The sequence below is a fragment of the Silurus meridionalis genome, chromosome 23, assembly GCF_014805685.1.
Source record: "Silurus meridionalis isolate SWU-2019-XX chromosome 23, ASM1480568v1, whole genome shotgun sequence".
Taxonomy (NCBI): Eukaryota; Metazoa; Chordata; class Actinopteri; order Siluriformes; family Siluridae; genus Silurus; species Silurus meridionalis.
The window spans coordinates 15348592-15367858 of NC_060906.1; the positions used below are offsets into that span (position 1 = coordinate 15348592).

The 19267-nt window shown below is 37.5% G+C and overlaps 2 protein-coding genes and 1 long non-coding RNA gene across 4 annotated transcripts; 1 reads left to right on the forward strand and 2 right to left on the reverse strand.

The window, feature by feature from the left end:
- Positions 1–58: 58 nt before the first annotated feature.
- LOC124376773 (WD repeat and coiled coil containing) lies at positions 59–4781 on the reverse strand. The gene is made up of 3 exons (XM_046836046.1): positions 2363–4781; positions 1233–1353; positions 59–328 (listed from the first exon to the last, which is right to left on the reverse strand). Exons 1-3 carry the CDS (start codon positions 4217–4219, stop codon positions 156–158), a joined length of 2151 nt encoding a protein of 716 aa, XP_046692002.1. The 5' UTR covers positions 4220–4781; the 3' UTR covers positions 59–155.
- A 1083-nt stretch (positions 4782–5864) lies between these two features.
- On the forward strand, positions 5865–17949 carry fkbp1b (FKBP prolyl isomerase 1B). Its single transcript, XM_046836049.1, has 4 exons — positions 5865–6018; positions 10390–10437; positions 17012–17124; positions 17240–17949. The coding sequence occupies exons 1-4, from the start codon at positions 5982–5984 to the stop codon at positions 17366–17368; spliced, it is 327 nt and encodes a 108-aa protein (XP_046692005.1). The 5' UTR covers positions 5865–5981; the 3' UTR covers positions 17369–17949.
- On the reverse strand, positions 14594–16660 carry LOC124376777. 2 transcript variants are annotated; one of them, XR_006923889.1, is made up of 2 exons: positions 15906–16660; positions 14594–15449 (listed from the first exon to the last, which is right to left on the reverse strand). It is a non-coding gene; the product is annotated as an uncharacterized LOC124376777 (long non-coding RNA). The 2 variants fall into 2 exon arrangements; XR_006923890.1 differs by having other exon boundaries at positions 15707–16660.
- Positions 17950–19267: the final 1318 nt, after the last annotated feature.

Consider the following 19267-nt stretch of genomic DNA (forward strand, 5'->3'; position numbering starts at 1 on the left):
GTATGTACACCAAAGCCGGAAGTGCCCTGGGAAGGTTATGAGGCTTTTCAACATGACACGAATTTAAATTTTATTTGTCACACGCCATTCATACAGAGTATGACATATAGTGTGAAGTAGGGAGGGTTTAAACTGGGAAGCCTGCAACAGCAAAGTCACTGCTCTGTATTTGTTAATTGCTGATTTTTAGGAGGTGGGTCATTACTCTCGCTGACAGGCTTAAAGGGAAATTTCCTTTTTGCACTTCGTATCGTGAGCGCCTCCTGGTGCTGGAAGGTGAGAGGTACAAATCCGTCTACATCGGCCACTAGGATAATCCACATTGGCCCTGGAAAGATACAGTCACAGCAAGTCATATATGCCATCAAAACATCTATTTACAGTATATATATCTGGATCAAGTTTGTGAAGAAGAGGACACAATCCTTCACAAAATGCACAAACAACACTATAATTAAGAATGTATTCATTCTGCACTATAATCTATAAATGCAGCAATATGAAGTAAACATTCTGCAGTATAACCTAATAATGTATTCATTCTACACTATAACCTGAAATATCAGCACAAATGCTGGATTGGTCTGCTAAATGTACACACGTGCAGGTAATATGTACAGCCAGTGTTACACTTCACAGGAGAGGCTATAATTTGACCTAAACTTTAAATCGGATCGGTACCTATAATCCGTTATCTATTTTCATCCCAGCCAATTAACTACCTGAAAAAAAACTCACTCACACTGACTACTTACTACTCTACAAAAGTAAAACCTGTCCTGGTAACACTGGGTCTAGAGAGGGAGAATTTAACCTGGATGGGACACCAGTCCATCTCAGAGCACCGTTCACACACTCATTTATACTCATAACTTGTTTACACACTCATTTTTACTCATAACTAGGGTCAGTTAAGAGCGACCAATCCACCACCCAGAGAAAACGCACACACATGCTTTCACAGGGAGACCCACGACCCCAGAGATCTAAGACACTGAGTACTGTGTATTTCTTGCACTTCAAAATGAACTCCATATTAATTATTTCATTATTTATTTATTGAAGTGTATGTAAATAATTCAAAAACTGTCAGACATTTTTTTAGTTCGTTTTTCAGGGTGCATTGGATGGTCCAGAAGGGAGTCTATACAAATCTTTATCTTTCCATAATAATAGTCAATTTTAAAGGGCTTCAGAAAAATGTATTGGTAGCTGATATTAAATTAACATACCATGCATCATCTCAATAACAGTCAGGCTGAAGAGTTCCTGCAGGACTAGAAGAGAGAGTCTTCCTTCACACAACAGCACAAGTCTTCTTTCATCCGTGTACACATTGTCTGATAACTTTGTCTAAGTAACAGATGAATAAATGCTTAGCATTTACATTCACAAGGGCAGAGAAAGTGAGTCTAAACAGGCTCTCTATATCTATCTATCTATCTATCTATCTATCTATCTATCTATTGACTTCTTATTAGATATTTTTTTTAGGAACGCATGGAAAGTAACTCAAAGTTTACTTCAGAAAAGTTCACTTAAAGGTCAACATGTTAAATAAAATAAAAAAAGCACTTTATGATATTTTGACATTATCACAAACAAACTACAAAGCTTATAACTACAATTATATTTTTCATTTTATATAAAATAAAAAAAAAAGAAGAGTAAAGATTTGGAATACATATATATACACACACATATATACATACACACATACATACATACATACATACATACATATATATATATATATATATATATATATATATATATATATATATATATATATACACATATATATATATATATATATATATATATATATATATATATATATATACACACACACACATATATATATATATATATATATATATATATATATATATATGTATATATATATGTATGTATGTATGTATGTATGTGTGTATGTATATATATATATATATATATATATATATATATATATATATATATATATATATATATATATATATATATATATATATATATATATATATATATATATATATATATATATATATATATATATATATATATATATATATATATATATATATATATATATATACATATATATATATATATATATATATATATATATATATATATATATATATACACACACACACACACACACACACACACACACACACATATATATATATATGTGTGTGTGTGTATGTGTATGTATGTGTGTGTGTATATATATATATATATATATATATATATATATATATATATATATATATATATATATATAAAATCCATCTCGAATATCAAGCATTAAAAAAAAAAAAAAGAAAGAAAGAAAAAAAAAAGTGCATATTTATCATACCTGACATGTAACATAGACATATTTTGGTTCAGAGGCAGGTGGATATCTGCTCATGAGCTTTTTCCCATTCTGTGTAAAGTCTTTGATTTCTGAGAGGCACTGCTGCACCTCTCCAGAGCGAGTAAACATCCTCTCCATGTTGCATGAGAGCTGTTCGATGTTGTTCTCTTTGGCAAGACAGTTGTTCTTCAGCAAAGGAGAATCAGACAGCAGCTTTTCTGATGCAGTGTATCGAGGGGAAGATCCTCGAGGGGATTCATGGCTGGCTATGGCTAGGCTGGTCATGCGATTAACATGGTCCATATCATAGTTTTCCAGAGTGATGGAGGAAGTGCTGGAAGTGGCTCTGTCGGAGAAGTCGGCCGAGCTTGACTCTGAGGTACACACTTCCTCAATTAACTTATTCCTGATATTTGATGACAGGATTACAGACCCCCCTGGAAGAACAAGGTCCTTTACTGCAGAATCTTTAACGGAGGCCAATAAATGACTCCTAAGCTCAATTGTAGACTCCGGCTCCTGGACAACTGGAGAAGTTGTGCCCTTGTCAAACACAAGCTCCGGAGCTGTGAGCCTGAGGACGTATTTGTCCGTGTGGGAAGATGGAAGGAAGGCTGGGTCGGTGGACCTCTGTCGGCCGAGCATGACTAGGATCCGCTTGCTGCTAAGGAAGCAAACACCTTTAGGTCTTTCATTCTTCTGCAGGTGGATCTGCTGAACATTGGGCATGGAGGATGCCATGATGGAGTAAACCAACACCATGTTACAGGTATTGGATGCCACTGCGACTGTATTGCCTTGTGGGTCAAAGGCTACGATGTCAGGGATCAGAATACCAGGGATGTTTACTTTCCTGGTAGTCGTGACCTTACGTTCATACCTGACTAAAATCAAATGTGACGAGTCTTGACCTGATCCTGTCAAATGATCCCGTTGCCTAAAGTGAATCAAAGGGCTAGGGTCTGACTTTCGATGTTTCGCCAGAATGTGTGTAAGGTCAGTAGAACCAGAGGACGAAAAGAACCCTGAGAGTAGTGAACGTTCCGAGTCATAGGACTTCCTCCTCGATTCCAAGCAAACGTCTTCCTCCAAAATAACAGCCGAAGACTGCTGAGAGGACGACGGTTTTGATTCATTTGGCCAGTCAAAGGTGCAACCTGCATTAAGCCCACAGATTTTATCTAGAGGCAGTTCTGTTGTAACAGCCACCTGAGCCTCATCTGTAGACTCGATGGCACAGATGTAGCCACCAACATCAAAAACCGGGCAAAATGAGCAGACCACTAAACTTTTCTGGATGTCATTCCATATATAGGAGTGAAGAACGCTGCCAACAGCAACCACCAGTCTGGTCCCGTCTTTAGTCCAGCATGCACAGTGGATCAGACCACTGCCGCGGGTATCTGCCTTTACTCGCCGATTATCCACACGCACGGAGAACAGCACCGAGGCATCCTGCTTAGTCAGAACTGCCAGGATGTCTTGTTTGGGGTGCCACACACAGCCGTGAGGCAGCAGCGGGAAAGGCTCGCTCATTTCACACGTCTGGGTGCACAGCAGCTTGTTCTGCTCAAGAGCACTCAGCTGAAGCTGCCACACCGTCACATGCTTCTTGTGCTGCACGGCGAGCAGAGCGGGAGACTCTGAACAACACAGAGGACCCCAGGAAAGTCCCAAGACGTGTTCAAACTGTCCAATTACATTAGTGTCCCCGAATTCTGGTTCGCCTGAGACATGGTGGAATGATGTCAAGCAAACTTGTCTTCCATCTGTCCAGGCTATTCCATGAATGGGATGAATGGCTCGCTGTAAAGTATTGAGTCCAGTCCTCAGAAGTTTGGCTTTTCCTAGTTCCATCCTTTTTGGGTCTATCAGTCTAATTGGATTTTGAAAGTCTGAACCAGAAGAATAAAGATAGTACTGGAAGAGAAGTCAGCAAGGATGTGTGTGATGCACACTCAAAGACCACAAAGCCTCTTCCTCCCGTCTCGTGAAATCCCTAATCCTACTCAAAGATGACCTGGGTAATCTGTCCTGACCCAACCCCCATACAAAACGACTTTCAAACAATATTAGCTCGTTATAAGTGTATCATTTTCTGGTTTTTATTTTGGTAACGCCATTAGATTACACGTGAAAATAGCAACAACAACAAAAAAAAGTCTATTACACACTCACACTGACTCCGGTGCTGTTGCTAACGACCATGTGGGCAAACAACTATGCAAATAGAAATGCAAAATACATTGTGCGATTTAAATTCCGATATTACTTATGACAAAACTTATAATACACTGTTTGTATAATCTAATCAAACCAAACCAAAACATGTTTAAACACAAGCAAACTCCAATACCATCAGTATTTAGTTCGGGTTATGTTTCCACCCGGACATATTTAAGGTACTGGACAAGCGAAAACGAGTGAGAGCGATGTATTATGGGAATTTGTGTTTTTTTTTCAACCACTGGCGCTGTTGTATGTTTTGCGGAATAAGAGGCCACGAAATTATATTTAAACGTTTTCTCTTTTTCTGTTACTATTTTAAGATGTTATGTTATGATCACCAGTCGATCCCTTGATGATTATGATTATGATTACGCATTGCTATATATTACTCTGCATGAGTCCATAAGTCTCAGTATTGCTCTTTATTGCATTTTATTGCTCTATATGGTTTCACATGTCTCTGTATGGCTCTCTTTTGCTTTATATTGCTCTGTTTGCCTCTGTCTGGTTGCATAAATCACTGTATAGCTCTGTATGGCTATTAATGGCTCCACATGTCTCTGTATGGCTCTGTATTGCTCTATATGTCTCTGTCTGGTTCCATAAGTCTCTCTGTCCTGTTCTATAAGTCTCAGTATTGCTCTTTATTGCATTGTATTGCTCTATATGGCTCCACATGTCTCTGTATGACTCTCTAATGCTCTATATTGCTCTGTATGCCGCTGGCTGGTTCTATAAGTCATTGTATAGCTCTGTATGGCTCTATATGGCTCCACGTGTCTCTGTATGGCTCTGAGTGGTTCCATAAATTACTGTATAGCTTTGTATTGCTCTATATGGCTCCAAATGTCTTTGTATGACTCTCTTATGCTCTGCATTGCTCTGTATGCCTCTTTCTGGTTCCATAAGTCACTGTATAGCTCTGTATGGCTCTATATGGCTCCACATGGCTCTGTATGGCTCTGTATTGCTCTATAAGTCTCTGTCTAGATCCATATGTCTCTTTATTGTCCTGTATGGCTATGTATGATGCTGTACCTCTATGTACATCTCTGTATGGTATTGTTGTTGTTTGACTATTCTAATGGGAGTCTCTTCTATTGCTGATTGGTGGAATTTTGGGGATGACAATCCACAGAACACAAAGGTCCATCGAAGGATGTGATGAGTTTAAACGTGGTTTAAATAGTGTGCTATGTCGTGGTCAGGGTCTTGTATGTCCTGCTGTGCTACGAGTACTGTATTTTTCCCTGTCCCCCAGTGGGCGGAGTGTGTGCAGCTCCACACACACACACACACACACACACACACAGAGCTTGCTCTGAGCACCGTCTCTACTACTCAGCATATCTGCTTCTCTTTTCCACTAAAATAACCACATTATACAGACATGGGTGTTGAGGTTGAGACGATATCTCCAGGTGACGGTAAGTCTCTCCATAATAATAATAAATAATGTAATAATGCAAAATACGGTTTTAACACCGAGAAGACAGCATTGGCTTTCCCGCATTCTTTGACAGGAGCAGGAAAGCATTTCCATCTCTATATGCAGTCTCTGCTGTAGCGCATGGATGAGTGGTAAATGGGGTAAATGGGGCTAATGGGGTTGTAGCACCAGGCAGACTGGAGATCGGGGCAGGAGATTTCCTTTGCTCGGTCTAAATGCTCCGGAGAATTCAAGCACGACCAGAATAAACATGAGCTCCTATTCACTACTTCCGTTTCTCGGTTCCTCGCTGAATTAGGCTGCTTGTAAGAAATAGGATGGATATGTGTATATTTCAAGCAGGAACATCATGATGCAGAAGGCCAGCTCAGGCTGGTCTGGTCCAGACAGGAGCTTTTGCCTTCTAATCCTTAGAGTCCGAATGGCACAGATGGTTTTCACACTCCCTGGATTGCTCCACACACTGCACCCTGTACAAATGGACCACATGCTCTGGTGAACACACACACCAGGGATATACTGAGCTGATACTTGACACTGAGGCACATGTTCAACAGCATGGTCGTGGAACCATGAGGACCCTCTGTATTCCCTGTATTTTAGTTCATTTGAAAGTCAGGGTGGTTTGGAAGCAAGTAGAAACCAGGAAGCTGTAGAAATGAGGTATTATCCCTGCTGAAACAACAGCATGGTCTGACTGGCTACCAACTTCTACAACTATGACAGAACCAGACTAAGAAGGTCTACCAGTTTGACCCACTCACAGTGTCGGAATGAGGGGGCCTCATGTTTAACCGGGGGGGGCCCTATCTCGTTCACATGCTATTACTATTATTATAATTATTATACTTCAATAAACATAAAAAATTAAACGTGTCACTGACTGTAAAGCATAATTTATCATAACTTTAAAGTGCAAGACTCACGAAAACACACGCAAATTAACCACCAGCATATAACCAAATGTAGCTACTAAAGCAAAAGGGCATCTTCTCTTTAGAAGAGCTGCAGACGAGAGGAGGAGGAATTACATTTTTGAAGAACAAGACGAACCATTTTCTTATATCCATTGTTAAAGATTTTTATTAAAACAGTGTTTTGGTAAATGTTTTAGACGAATTTTAGAATAACGATTTCACTGACCATTTAGCTTCTGATTTACGTTACTGACGTAGTGGCAGCGTGTATGTAATTGGCTGACTATGTTAGCACTGCATTATAGGTTAGTCATTTATTTGATTTGATTTACTTATACTCTTCATTCTTTACCCAGTATTCATGGTATAATAAAATCAATTTGTAAAACATTTTTTAAAAATGATTAAGTTTGTTATTATTTTGAGATGTAAGAGGGCACAGTGACTCAACTGGCCGGGCCACGCCCCCCAGGGCCCGCTCCAGGCGCCAACACTGCCCACTCGCTCACAAGTTTGATCATTGGGTTTATGTCGGAAATATCGCATGTGATGTTGCTGATACAATGCACATGTAGAACCTAACCTTTACATTTCTGCTCTTTTTGTAAAAAAAAGGATTGCTCAGAGTAAGTCAGTAATTTGTCACTACCAGGTATTAGCTGTATCCTCTTATGCTTTCAAAATGGATTCTTAATTAACTATAGCAGTTTTTTGTTTTTAACATGCAAAGGGGGAAAAAACCCTATGAATCTGTTATGCTGTTAATAGACATTGCGAAGAAGCTTTACATCGAGTCAAATTCTCCTGGCTGATTAGTTTTAATTGACCGTATTTCTATTCTAATCCTATCTTAATGAGAGTTGCCTCTTTAACAATGACAATCGACAGGGCACAAAGGCCAAGCGAAGAGTGTGATGAGCTTAAACATTTAAAATAGTATATTATGACTTTTATCGTCACCAGATCTCAACCCAGTCTATCACTTATAAGTTGTTAAACCAGCATTGTTACTGAATGCTCTCTACCCCATCAAGTGTGGTAATTTTCAATACCAAAACACACTGAAGCAACAAAACTCCTAATGTAGATAATAGGGGTGTAGTGGTACACAAAATTCACGTATCCCGTTTTTTTTAAGTCACGGTTTGGTTCAATTTTAATATGCAAAACATAAAATTGCTGGTTTTTTTTTTTAACGAACGCAGTGTATTATTATTAACATTTGTGATCATAACAGTTTAAATATTTTTTTTTATAAAATGCCTGCTTTGTTATTAATATATAAAATTATATTTTTTAATAAAAATAAAATTTACTAAATAAAACACGATACACTTTTTTATTACATTGATTCAATTGAGTAATCGATAAAATTGTCTCAATTTAAATTGATTCATAATTTTTTCCTTTTATTTAGTTTTCAATGTAAGACCCTATTTGGGTAATAATAAAGATATGAGCTACTTAACTGTTCGACTTATTTTAGCATACCAAAACAAATGTCTTCATTCCTTCAATCCTTCATTCATTCACTCTCTCGAAATATATGGGATTGTCAGGATTTTCTTATTTTAAGAGAAATTCTTGAAACTGGACATAAGCTAAAGAATTGCTAGCATTAGCCGCTAACCAGGAAGTGGCTAGCGGCTAACGCTAGTGCTGTTAAATCTTTAGCATTTGCATGCATGCGCAACACACTTCTTTTTTCCAGTATGGAGTGAGTAGCCACAGTGACACTGTGCTAACTCGAGTTTCTTTTTATACCCATGCCATTGTTGTGTATGTTTAGAAGTTTAAAAAGAAAAAGAATCTGCAAGTAAAAATGAGTGCGTTCGGTACACGTGTGTACCGTACCGAAAGCCCTGTACCGAAACATTTCGGTACGAATACGTGTGCCGTTAAACCCCTAGTAGACACTGTTTTTTTTTTTTAATCAAATTGTTGTATACAGGACAATTAAAAACTGGGTAATATTATGTATAATATTACCCTGAATATGGGAATCTTCTCCCATTCTTTGCTACAGAACCTCTCAAACTGTCTCAGTTCAGATTGGAACAGTCACTGAGCTGAAATGTAAATATGAACTAATCTCGTTGCTTATGGTCTTTGAATCTTTGGCAAAGTAGAAGTTCTCCATCATGTGCATGTTTCCTGAGGAGTGGCTTATGTCAGTCTACACTCTGCAGAGATGGTTTTCCTTCTGGAAGATTCTCTCATCTCTACCTGAGTCACCTTCAGGATTTTAGACACCTACCTGAATAAAGCCTCTTTCCTCTGCTCAGTTTTAAGAAGTTTCGAAGCATCTTCTATTTAGGAAATATGGAAGCCATTGTGGTTTTCCAGACCATCAAGCTGCAGACATTTCCTCAGATCTGTGCTTTGACACAGTCTCATTATGAAGGTCTACAAGTAAATTCATTTTGGCACGTTTTTCCCCAATATGCACTGTTAACTTTGTGGACAGGAACACTGTCATTCTGGACCCATTTGAGTGTTTTCAGTTCGAGTGAAGGGAAATTGTAATTCTACTGCTTATAAAGACATTCTGTGCAGTCGTGTGCTTCAAACTTTGTGACAACAGTTCGGGGAATAGCCACATATCAACGTGATGTTGGAGTCTACTCTCCTTTGGCTATATTATTTACATAGCATTATCTAACATTTATGCAATAGAGTAATTCTGGTTATTTGTTCTTTCTTTATGATTTTGTGTTATTCATTTGGTCATTTTTAATTTACTTGTCTACACTGGTATAAAGCATATCCATATGTTTTCTCTGATGAATGACTGATGAATTATTTACCTGATACAAATTTAGTCTTATATTTACAAATCCCTCAATCCCAATGACTTTCCCTGTTAGTGGTAATCACACATGTTATTCTTATAATGATTAAGGTATGGCCATATGTGAATTATTTTCTTAATATATTATGGTCTCAATAGAATTTTTTATTTATTCTTGGCCCACATTGGGGATGAATGGGGATTAAGTGTATTAGCAGATAGTAGCACTGTGATATAAACAAACCTGGAAACAGATTAAAACCGCACATGCCACTAGTGTAGAATATACACGTTTAAACTCTTGTAATATCTTATTTACATTCAAGCCGACTGCTTCAGCAAGCCTTGAACTGAAATCTTATCTCACAAAACCAACCCCTTCCTCTTCCTTGAAGCCTGCAGTCATGCAGTATGAATTCCTCTCAGTCCCACAGGGTAACCAGGTCGCTGTACATTTGATTTTACACCCATGTGCATGCATGCATACTGAGATTTACTTTCCCACATCAGTACTGTACTGTTCAATGCTAATGATACGGCCTTTGTTTCTGCTGGAAACAGAATACTGTAATGTTAATGTGTCATTAATGAGCTGTGCTGTTTACTCACACTATGATTTACTTGTCCTTTTCCTCTACAGGAAGAACCTTTCCAAAGAAGGGACAGACATGTGTAGTGCATTATATAGGTAAAGAGCATTTTCCTATTGTTTTTCAATTTGTGTGTTTCTGTGAATCTTAACTTCTAGACACCCAGGTTACACAGACGGGAAACAGGATGTTGATAACAAATTTCTGGCTCAGTTTGAACCCCCCCACCCCCACCCCCTTGTGTACCTAAATGCATTTGTTTGATAACTGAAATTATTGTTATCGCACCAGACCATGCTTTTCCTCAGTCCCTATTGTTTTTTGCTCCAAGCAAACACTCTGGTCAGTAATTAATTTATCCTGAATGATTAATCATTTCATGAACCACAGGAAAGAATAAAGTATAGTAGACAGTTTCTATATCCTGAATGGCATTTTATGCAGAACAGATGCTGTTATTTTATTGTGTTGTGTTCTGTGGATTGTGTGTATTGTGTTTATTGTTCCTGATGTAATGAAAATGGTATGATGATACTGCAGGATTTGGGGCTGTTCAAGTATATTTATAAGCAGTTGAGAGCTAAAGTGCTTGTCCAAAGTCACCTAGAATTGAGATGCAAGCTTACAGCTCAGGAGAATTGCACATTTTTAATCACAGGAATTAGCAAGGAAAAGATGAGCAAGGAAATTTGGCAACAAACATGGGCATATGACATGACAATATTGGGTAAGTGCTAATACCCAGGCTGAAATCTTATTCTCTAGTGCTCCCTCACCCTCAGCTTTTGTCCCAATTTATTTAAATGAAAGAGATCTTGTTCAGGCATTTTTTTTTGCTATAAATAATTTGCCAATTCTAAATATAATCTGTAATTATCGAATGCTTTCAAGCTGACACAGCATTTCTATTAACCCTGACACAGAATCTGTAAATGCGAACTGAGTGTACATCATATTCTAATCTAAATAATCGTTGGTTCACTGAATGACTTTTTCTTGTCATGGACAGTTGAGTGCATTCATGAAATGCAGATGAAGAGTGTTAGTATATCATTTGCAGGAAGTGTCCCCATTATGTTTCCTGAGCTACTAGATAGCACACTCTGCTTACAGATCTGGAGCACACAGAACATTTATTATATATATGTAATATCATTAGTAATATCAATTTATCATATATAATAATCCTGATGGTCTACAATGATAATTTCCATGGTTTCCATTTTAGGAGATCATGTCATGATTACCAAATATGATATGAAGAAATATCAAAGCTGTGAAGTTATAAAGTGCTGGGTAGCACTTTAGCTTTTCTCCCCAGATACTCTTGTGCCAAGTAAAACAGGATGTTTTTTTAGCCACTTCCTAAAGTAGTCCTTGGCCTGAACAGCCCCAGTGCACGCCTGCGTTTCCTTTAACCCGGCCAGGCAGAACAAATCAATTACCCCCCTCTCACTCTGTTTTATTCTGGGAGCTTAGGAAATCAGCAGCTCTTGCTCTTGTGGCTCTGTCAGCTCTATTAATAACATTACTATCACTAAGAATGCATGGGCTCTATGCAGGCTTTCTGAGTGATGACTCTTGTCACATTGTATTATAAGGGAAATTTGTTAGCACTTTATGTACCAAATGGATCACTGTTTCATTGTACATAAAGTACAAATGTACATTCATATCATTCACAGTATATTGATATGGGTTAAAGTTTGTGGACACCTAAAAGTGTTTTTTGAATATTCCTTTTCACATTTAGTCCCCATTTTCATCTATAATAAACTACACTAGATTTTGGAGTGTGCATGTAGAGAGTTCTGCTTATTAGTGCACTCTTAGTGCCGGTCCCAAGGCAGGTTAAATGGGGAGGGTTGCGTTAGGAAGGGCATCCAGCGTAAAAACGTGCCAAACCGAATATGTGGATCATGAATACGGATGATCCGCTGTGGCGACCCCTAATGGGAGAAGCCGAAAGAAAGTTTAATCTATGAGGGTGTTTGTAAAGTCAGGTACTGATGAATTGTGAGGAGGCCTGAGGTGCAGTCAGCATTCCACATCATACCAAAGATGCTCAGTAGATTTGAGGTAAGAGCTCTATAGAAGGCCACTCAAAATACACCGTAAACCGTATATTCTTTTTGTGCATTGTCATCCTGGAACAGATTTGAATTTTCTGGTTCAAGTGAAGGAAAAATTTTATGGTGCCACATCTAAAGACAACCCGAAACAATTTTGTGCCTCTTTGTGGTAACAGTTTGGGAAAGAGTCACATATAAAAAGTCTGATGTCCCAAGTCCCTTTTAGATTGGAGCAGTCTTTGCGATAAGGGCCGGGCTAGCTTATGGGCTACCTAGCATCTTTAGTTCCTGAATGAAACATTTGTATAATGAAAATATTGCAGAAAATAATATTAAGCGTATTGATTAATAAATAGAAAAATACTTACCAGTATTTACTGACAGTTATCTGATATTAACTGTATAATTATAAAGTTAGCTAAGTTAAACATGCACAAATAGATAGATTTCATCAATTATTTTTTTGTTTTTCTCTGTTTAGCAGAGCATAAGAGATTGGTGGATAAGGTCAGGGCATCCAGATGTTTTTACATATTTAATATGCTAGTATAAGCAAAATTTGTAAATGTATTAGACCTGGTAATCTATTTGAATCTATTATATACAAATTGGATTAAGCAGTACTGGAATGTGTGTGGTAGTGATATATCCTGTAAAGACAATTCAATTATTTGGACTGCAATTAATATCAACATTCTACCACTATGGCTCAGGACCCCAGGTTGCCTTTGATTGCCTATCACTGCAAACCTTAACAATGATTAACTGTAATGAATGGACATTCAGTGCCACCCAGATGAGGATGGATTCCCTTTTGAGTCTGGTTCCTCTCAAGGTTTCTTCCTCATACCATCTGAGTTAATTTTTTTTTTTTGCCACAGTCATAGGGACAAACTTAAAAGAAACATTATTTTATAACCACTTGATCTGTGTAAAGCTGCTTTGAGACAATGTCCATTGTTAAAAGTGCTACATGAATAAAAATGAATTTATTTGAATTAAATTGTCCTATCACTCAAATTTAGCACATGCTTAGTATATTCTTATGATTGAAATAATAAAAAAAAAAATCTCATTTAAACTTTCAAATTAATAACTTAAAACCTGGAACTTGAGATCCTTGACGAACTGTAGGCCAAGTTCTTGTTTCCATTCATACGGCTTGGTTTAATACTAACAATAGCAGTAACACATTAATCACATCAGAAGCATCTGTTTAGAGAACATCTGAATGAAGAGATGTACTAAACATTTAATATAAAACATTTCATATAAGGTTGTACTGGCTATTAACTCTACTGTTATACATCACAGGAGAGTTGAGGGAATGCAGGGTCCAAAAATATGATTTAAAATCTTAGGTTATTATTTAATTATCTGCGTAGTTCTAGATTAATTCCACTCAACTTACTCACTTATGCTTTTCCCTCCTCAATCATTAAGAGCTATTTAATGGTTGAAAGGTGCTTACATGTCTTCAGAGCCCTTTACAGTCAGCTTGTGTATGTACTGATCTGGTTACATGGTTTGGGGGGACCAGCTGCTGGCGCTGGTGGACATATACTGTAAACAGGAGTAAAAATAGTGCCACACAGTGCAGACGTCTTACCCACTAAAGTGGTTTTGGAGTTTCTGCATGAAGACAGATCACACGGTTTTGGACTGAGAAACGGCCTTGTGTATGAGCTTTAAAGTGGACAAATGAGATATAGGATGGATTAAAAGGTAGCTTTGGGTCACATTGATTCACATTAGCGATGAAAATATCAGTTACTACACTTGTATATGGTTCCCAAGTAGTCTCTCAGGATCAGCGTTATCCTGTTGTTTCAGCCCAAGTGAAAGACAGTGTAGTGTAATTTCTGTTCACAGGAGAAAACCGATGAAAAACACACATTATACGCTGACTTATGCTGCCGTCCACTGTATGGAGGACTTTTGGCGAAGTGGTCTTCCTAGGGTCACTAGATCTTTCTAAGTATAGCGTGAAAGAGTAGACTCTGTACTGTACAAGGCTCATCACAAGTTCAGTTATGTCTCAGCAGCATTTTCAGCCACTCCAAAGCCTTATGCCCAAAGTAGACTTATACTCCTAAGTGTCTACTATTAATTCCTTATGCAAAAAAATCTAATAAAAAAACAAATAGCCATTAGTTCTAATATCCTAGGATGTGCTTTGACAGTCTTTGAGTTGCAGTTTTAATAAGGATTGGTGACATTCAGAATGCAAAGAAATACTTTCATGCAATTTTTGAAAGTCTTCTAGTGGTTCATCTTGACCTTTGGCACTTCCAAAACTGTTGACCTGTACAATTCTAAAACTGCATTCTTCAGCACTGACAGGCTAGAGCCTGCCAAAATACAGTGTAACATTTATTCAATCTATAAAATAATATAATAAGAAAATGTAATGGTAAATTGTGTACGGCTATAATAATGCTACTCTCTCATGTATTGTATATATTCCCACACTCATGTGCATGTGAAAATGTATACAATTATAAATACATCAAACAATAGCCAGTATGACAAACACAATTATACAGTAAGTCTGTTCAAAGATGTTTAAAAAATCATTCACTTTCATCTTTTCTTCAAAATTCATTACATCAATACGCAATTGTTTATTCGACTTGACTTGAATTTTATGCACAATTGACATCCAAGAGTGCTCCTCTGGTCAGTCTAGACCTCTAACAATAATGAAAAGTCGCATCAAAGAATATGCTGCTTGGAATATGAAAAAACGATTTGAATGCAGTTGTCGATCTATCATTTGTTTATAGCTGTAATAAATACATATAATATGTAGCTGTATGCATGTTAAATCTTCTTCTTCTTTCGACTGCTCCCATTAGGGGGTCACCACAGCGGATCATCCGTCTCCATACCCCCCTGTCCTCTACATCTGCTTCTTTCAAACCAACTACCTGCATGTCTTCCTTCACCACATCCATAAACCTCCTCCTTGGTCAGTTTTCCTCCTTCCTGGCAGGTCCATCCTCGGAATTCTCCTACTGATAGTATGCATGCTAAATCTGGTCACAAAATATTAAAGCAGATAAAAATGTACTTTTATTGCACATCTACAATTTAACAAAACAATTATTAAAAAAACTAAACAACAAAAACATCCAAATACAGACTGCTGCCATGAATATGACCAGTGTAGTTGGTCAATATTTTATAGTTACTGATTATTCACATGCAATTCACCAATCTCGCACCATCACAATAATTAGAATTAATTATAGCAATTAATAAGTGATCGACTCTAGACTTGCTCAAGGATCACCGGTTCACTGATGAGGTCAGGATTCATCCAGGTTCTCTGGTTTTCTCCTTTGCACCAAAACAAACAGCAACCCAAGATTTAAATCAATTCATGGACCCTGAAGATGTAAGACTAATATACTACTGCCCCTGCTGAGAAATGCCCAGTGTTTGTTCTAATGAACAGAAAATACTCAGGATATAATGAACTTCTTACTTACGGCTTATATCTGCACACAGCACTGTGTGACTGCTTTTCTTCCTCTCTGGTCTGTCCCTGTAGATCCAGTAATAACTTCGGAGCATAAAACCTCAGAATAATCTCCAGAATTAGGCCAGTGTTTCACATTCCGCGTTCCTTTTGTTCAAGTGGATCAGAAGAGATGGAAGGCAACTGAAGAATGTTTTGTTTCTTGGAGCCAGTCAGGTTTTATCTGAACATTCCTTTGATTCCAAGCCAGTTTGCTACATGCATTAAGTGCTTGGGAAATAAAAGCAACCGAGGAGGGCGATATTCTGTTTTGGAATGTCTTTATTTCACCCCTAACAGACTAAACAACTAAACACATTTTAGGAAAAAGAATGGTTTTCCAGAACATGTGTGTTAATAATGTGGTGATGAATAATATCGTTTCACACGTTATATTCAGGCAAATATTTGCCATCCACAGTTTGACACCTGTTTTGGGCTTAGAATTGTTTTTTTTTACATAAATGTAAATAATACATTATATGGATTTGAACAAGGAGGTCCAAACCTGTTCCAGAATGACAAAGTCCGTGTGCACAAAGCCAGATTCATACAGATATCTTGAGTGGCCTGCCGTAGAGCTCCGACCTCAACCTCAATAACGGCCTTGTGGCTGAGTAAACAAATCTCCACAAACACACTCCAAAATCTAGTGGAGCTTGTTGAGGAGTGGAGGTTATTAGAACAGCAAATTTACACTAAAGGTAAGCACATATGAATCTTATGGTCAGGTGTCCACAAACCTTTATCCATATAGTGTATAGTGTATATTAAAGATGTACCAGTGCTCTATGATGATCTCAGATGTTGAGCTATTTTATGAGTTGCTCAGTAGCTCCTGGTTCCACAATGTTGTCTGTCTGTATAAGACTGTAGAAAGGACATTACTCCTTATCACACACTGCAGTACCCATGAGTCTGGTTCCTCTCAAGGTTTCTTCCTCATACCATCTAAGGAAGTTTTTTTTCCCTCACAGTCACCCCAGGCTGCTCATCAGGGATAAACACACATCATTCCCTTTCATTCTTAAGTTCTGTAAAGCTGCTTTGAGACAATACTATGTTGCATGTCTGTAGGAATGCTGCAGAACGGAAAAAAGTTTGACTCCTCGCGAGACAGAAACAAGCCATTCAAATTCAAAATCGGCCGACAGGAAGTCATCAAGGGCTGGGAGGAAGGCGTTGCACAGGTAATGTAAAGGATTTTATTAATTTTTTAGTCATTGCCCTACTGTCCTGGTTAATGAAGTGATCATATCTGCATCTAGGGCAATGCTTTGTATTAACCTCTGACCTCATTCTCAGATGAGCCTAGGCCAGCGGGCGAAAATCACCTGCACTCCAGATATGGCATACGGAGCTACAGGTCACCCTGGGGTCATCCCTCCTAATGCCACGCTCATCTTCGACGTGGAGCTTCTAAAGCTGGAGTGAATCCTCCTCGTAAAAGAAGGTGGAAACTCCAACTTGCTGCCCCGCCATGGAAACGCTTCCCGTATATTTAGGGTCTCAAACTACACACTCGGATTATCCTCTTCTTCGTTGCAAACTTGTGCTGCATATTTCACCTAGCTCATTTCAAACACGTGAAACACTACAGGCTCGATCTGCGCCTAAGCGATGTCCTTTTCCATTTCCAACGAACAGCACATCGAATTATTAAATCAGCATAACGTACATATGTGGATGAAAACCACTGGCTTACTGTATTTGAAATGGAAGCATGGTGCAATAGAAGTGACCGCTCTGCTCTTCTGTATATTAAGGGCATTAACAACCACTGTCTGCATTGCCACTTTTGATATAACTATGTCCAGCTAAATGCATATGAAACAATAATCATGTTGCTGTAAGTAATAATATTTTATATGTATCCCTTATACAATTTGCTGCAAATATCATAGGAGTTCACAAAACCTTGCCTATATCTGGAACAAACACTGTATCATGGAGTGCTTTGGCATCTTTAAATATTTTATCAGTTGATCTCTTAATAAATATATTATTATTTGGAATTCTTTGTAGCACACTTTTGTTTTGCTGAATTGCCTATTAAGAGGTAAGACCACGTTTTGGTTCATAAGGGCCAAGAAATGATCAATTTTGTGTAGTGAAAACGTGTTCAAATCCATCAATATTTCTATATCCAGAATATATCCGAATTCTGTTCAAAAACAGTACGCAGAAGTGTGATGGTGTTGTGGTGAGTAGCATTGCATGTTAACAGCTCCAGGGTCTCAGGTTTGATCCAGAGCTTGGGTTACTGTGTGGGTTTGTTCATGTTCTCCATGTGGGTTTTCTTTAATTTTTCTGTTTTCCTACAATATTTTAAAGAATGGTGCGTTTTTAGAGTTTTTAATTAGCAAATTGATTAAAAAATAAGGAACAAAATAAACTAGAATTCACTTTGAAAGACAGTGCTAACAATCCAAATTATAATCTGGTTAAGTGTGTGTGTGTGTGTGTGTGTGTGTGTGTGTGTGTGTGTGTGTGTGTGTGTGTGTGTGTGTGTGTGTGAAAATGTATGTAACCGAATGAAAAATATCTTTGCATTTCAGTAAAGAAAGCAACATATTACAGTGGGGGAAATAATTATTCGATCCCCTGCTGATTTTGTAAATGTAGCCCCTTACAAAGAAATGAACGGTGTAGAATATTTATGGTAGGTTTATTTTAAAAGGGAGAGAATGAATATATATATTTATATATATATAAGATATCTAGTGCAGGTCTACAAGTCCTTTGACAGCTCTTTGGTCTTGCTCATGGTGGTGGAGAGGTTTGAATGGAATAGGATTCTGTAACTGGTGTCTTTTATACACATAATGAGTTGATATTAGGGACACTTTCTGAAAGGGACAGGACTAATCTGGGTGTGTGGGAGTCAGAATTCTTGCTGGTTGGTACAGGATCAAATACTTATTTCACTCGATCAAATACAAATTAATTTATATATAATTTATATATATTTTTTTAGTTCTGGATTTATTTTTTATATTTATTCACTCTGTTAAAATAAACCTCCCATAAAAAAATTCTTGACTGCTTATTTTTTTGAAAGGGGTAAATTTACAAAAGCAGCAGGGGATCAAATAATTATTTTCCCCACTGTTTGTAAGAGACTACATTTAAGACAAAAATGAGACATAACGCACAAAATGAAAAACCTAATGAATGTGCATACAAAAACAACAACAAGCAAACAACAAAAAAATGTAAAAGTGAATGTCTTCAGAACTGTGGCAGATTCTGTGGAGGCTCATAGAACTTAATTCCCTTATAAAACTGCACAAATTTTACTTTAGACTACTACTGAAGATAATAAGAAAGGTT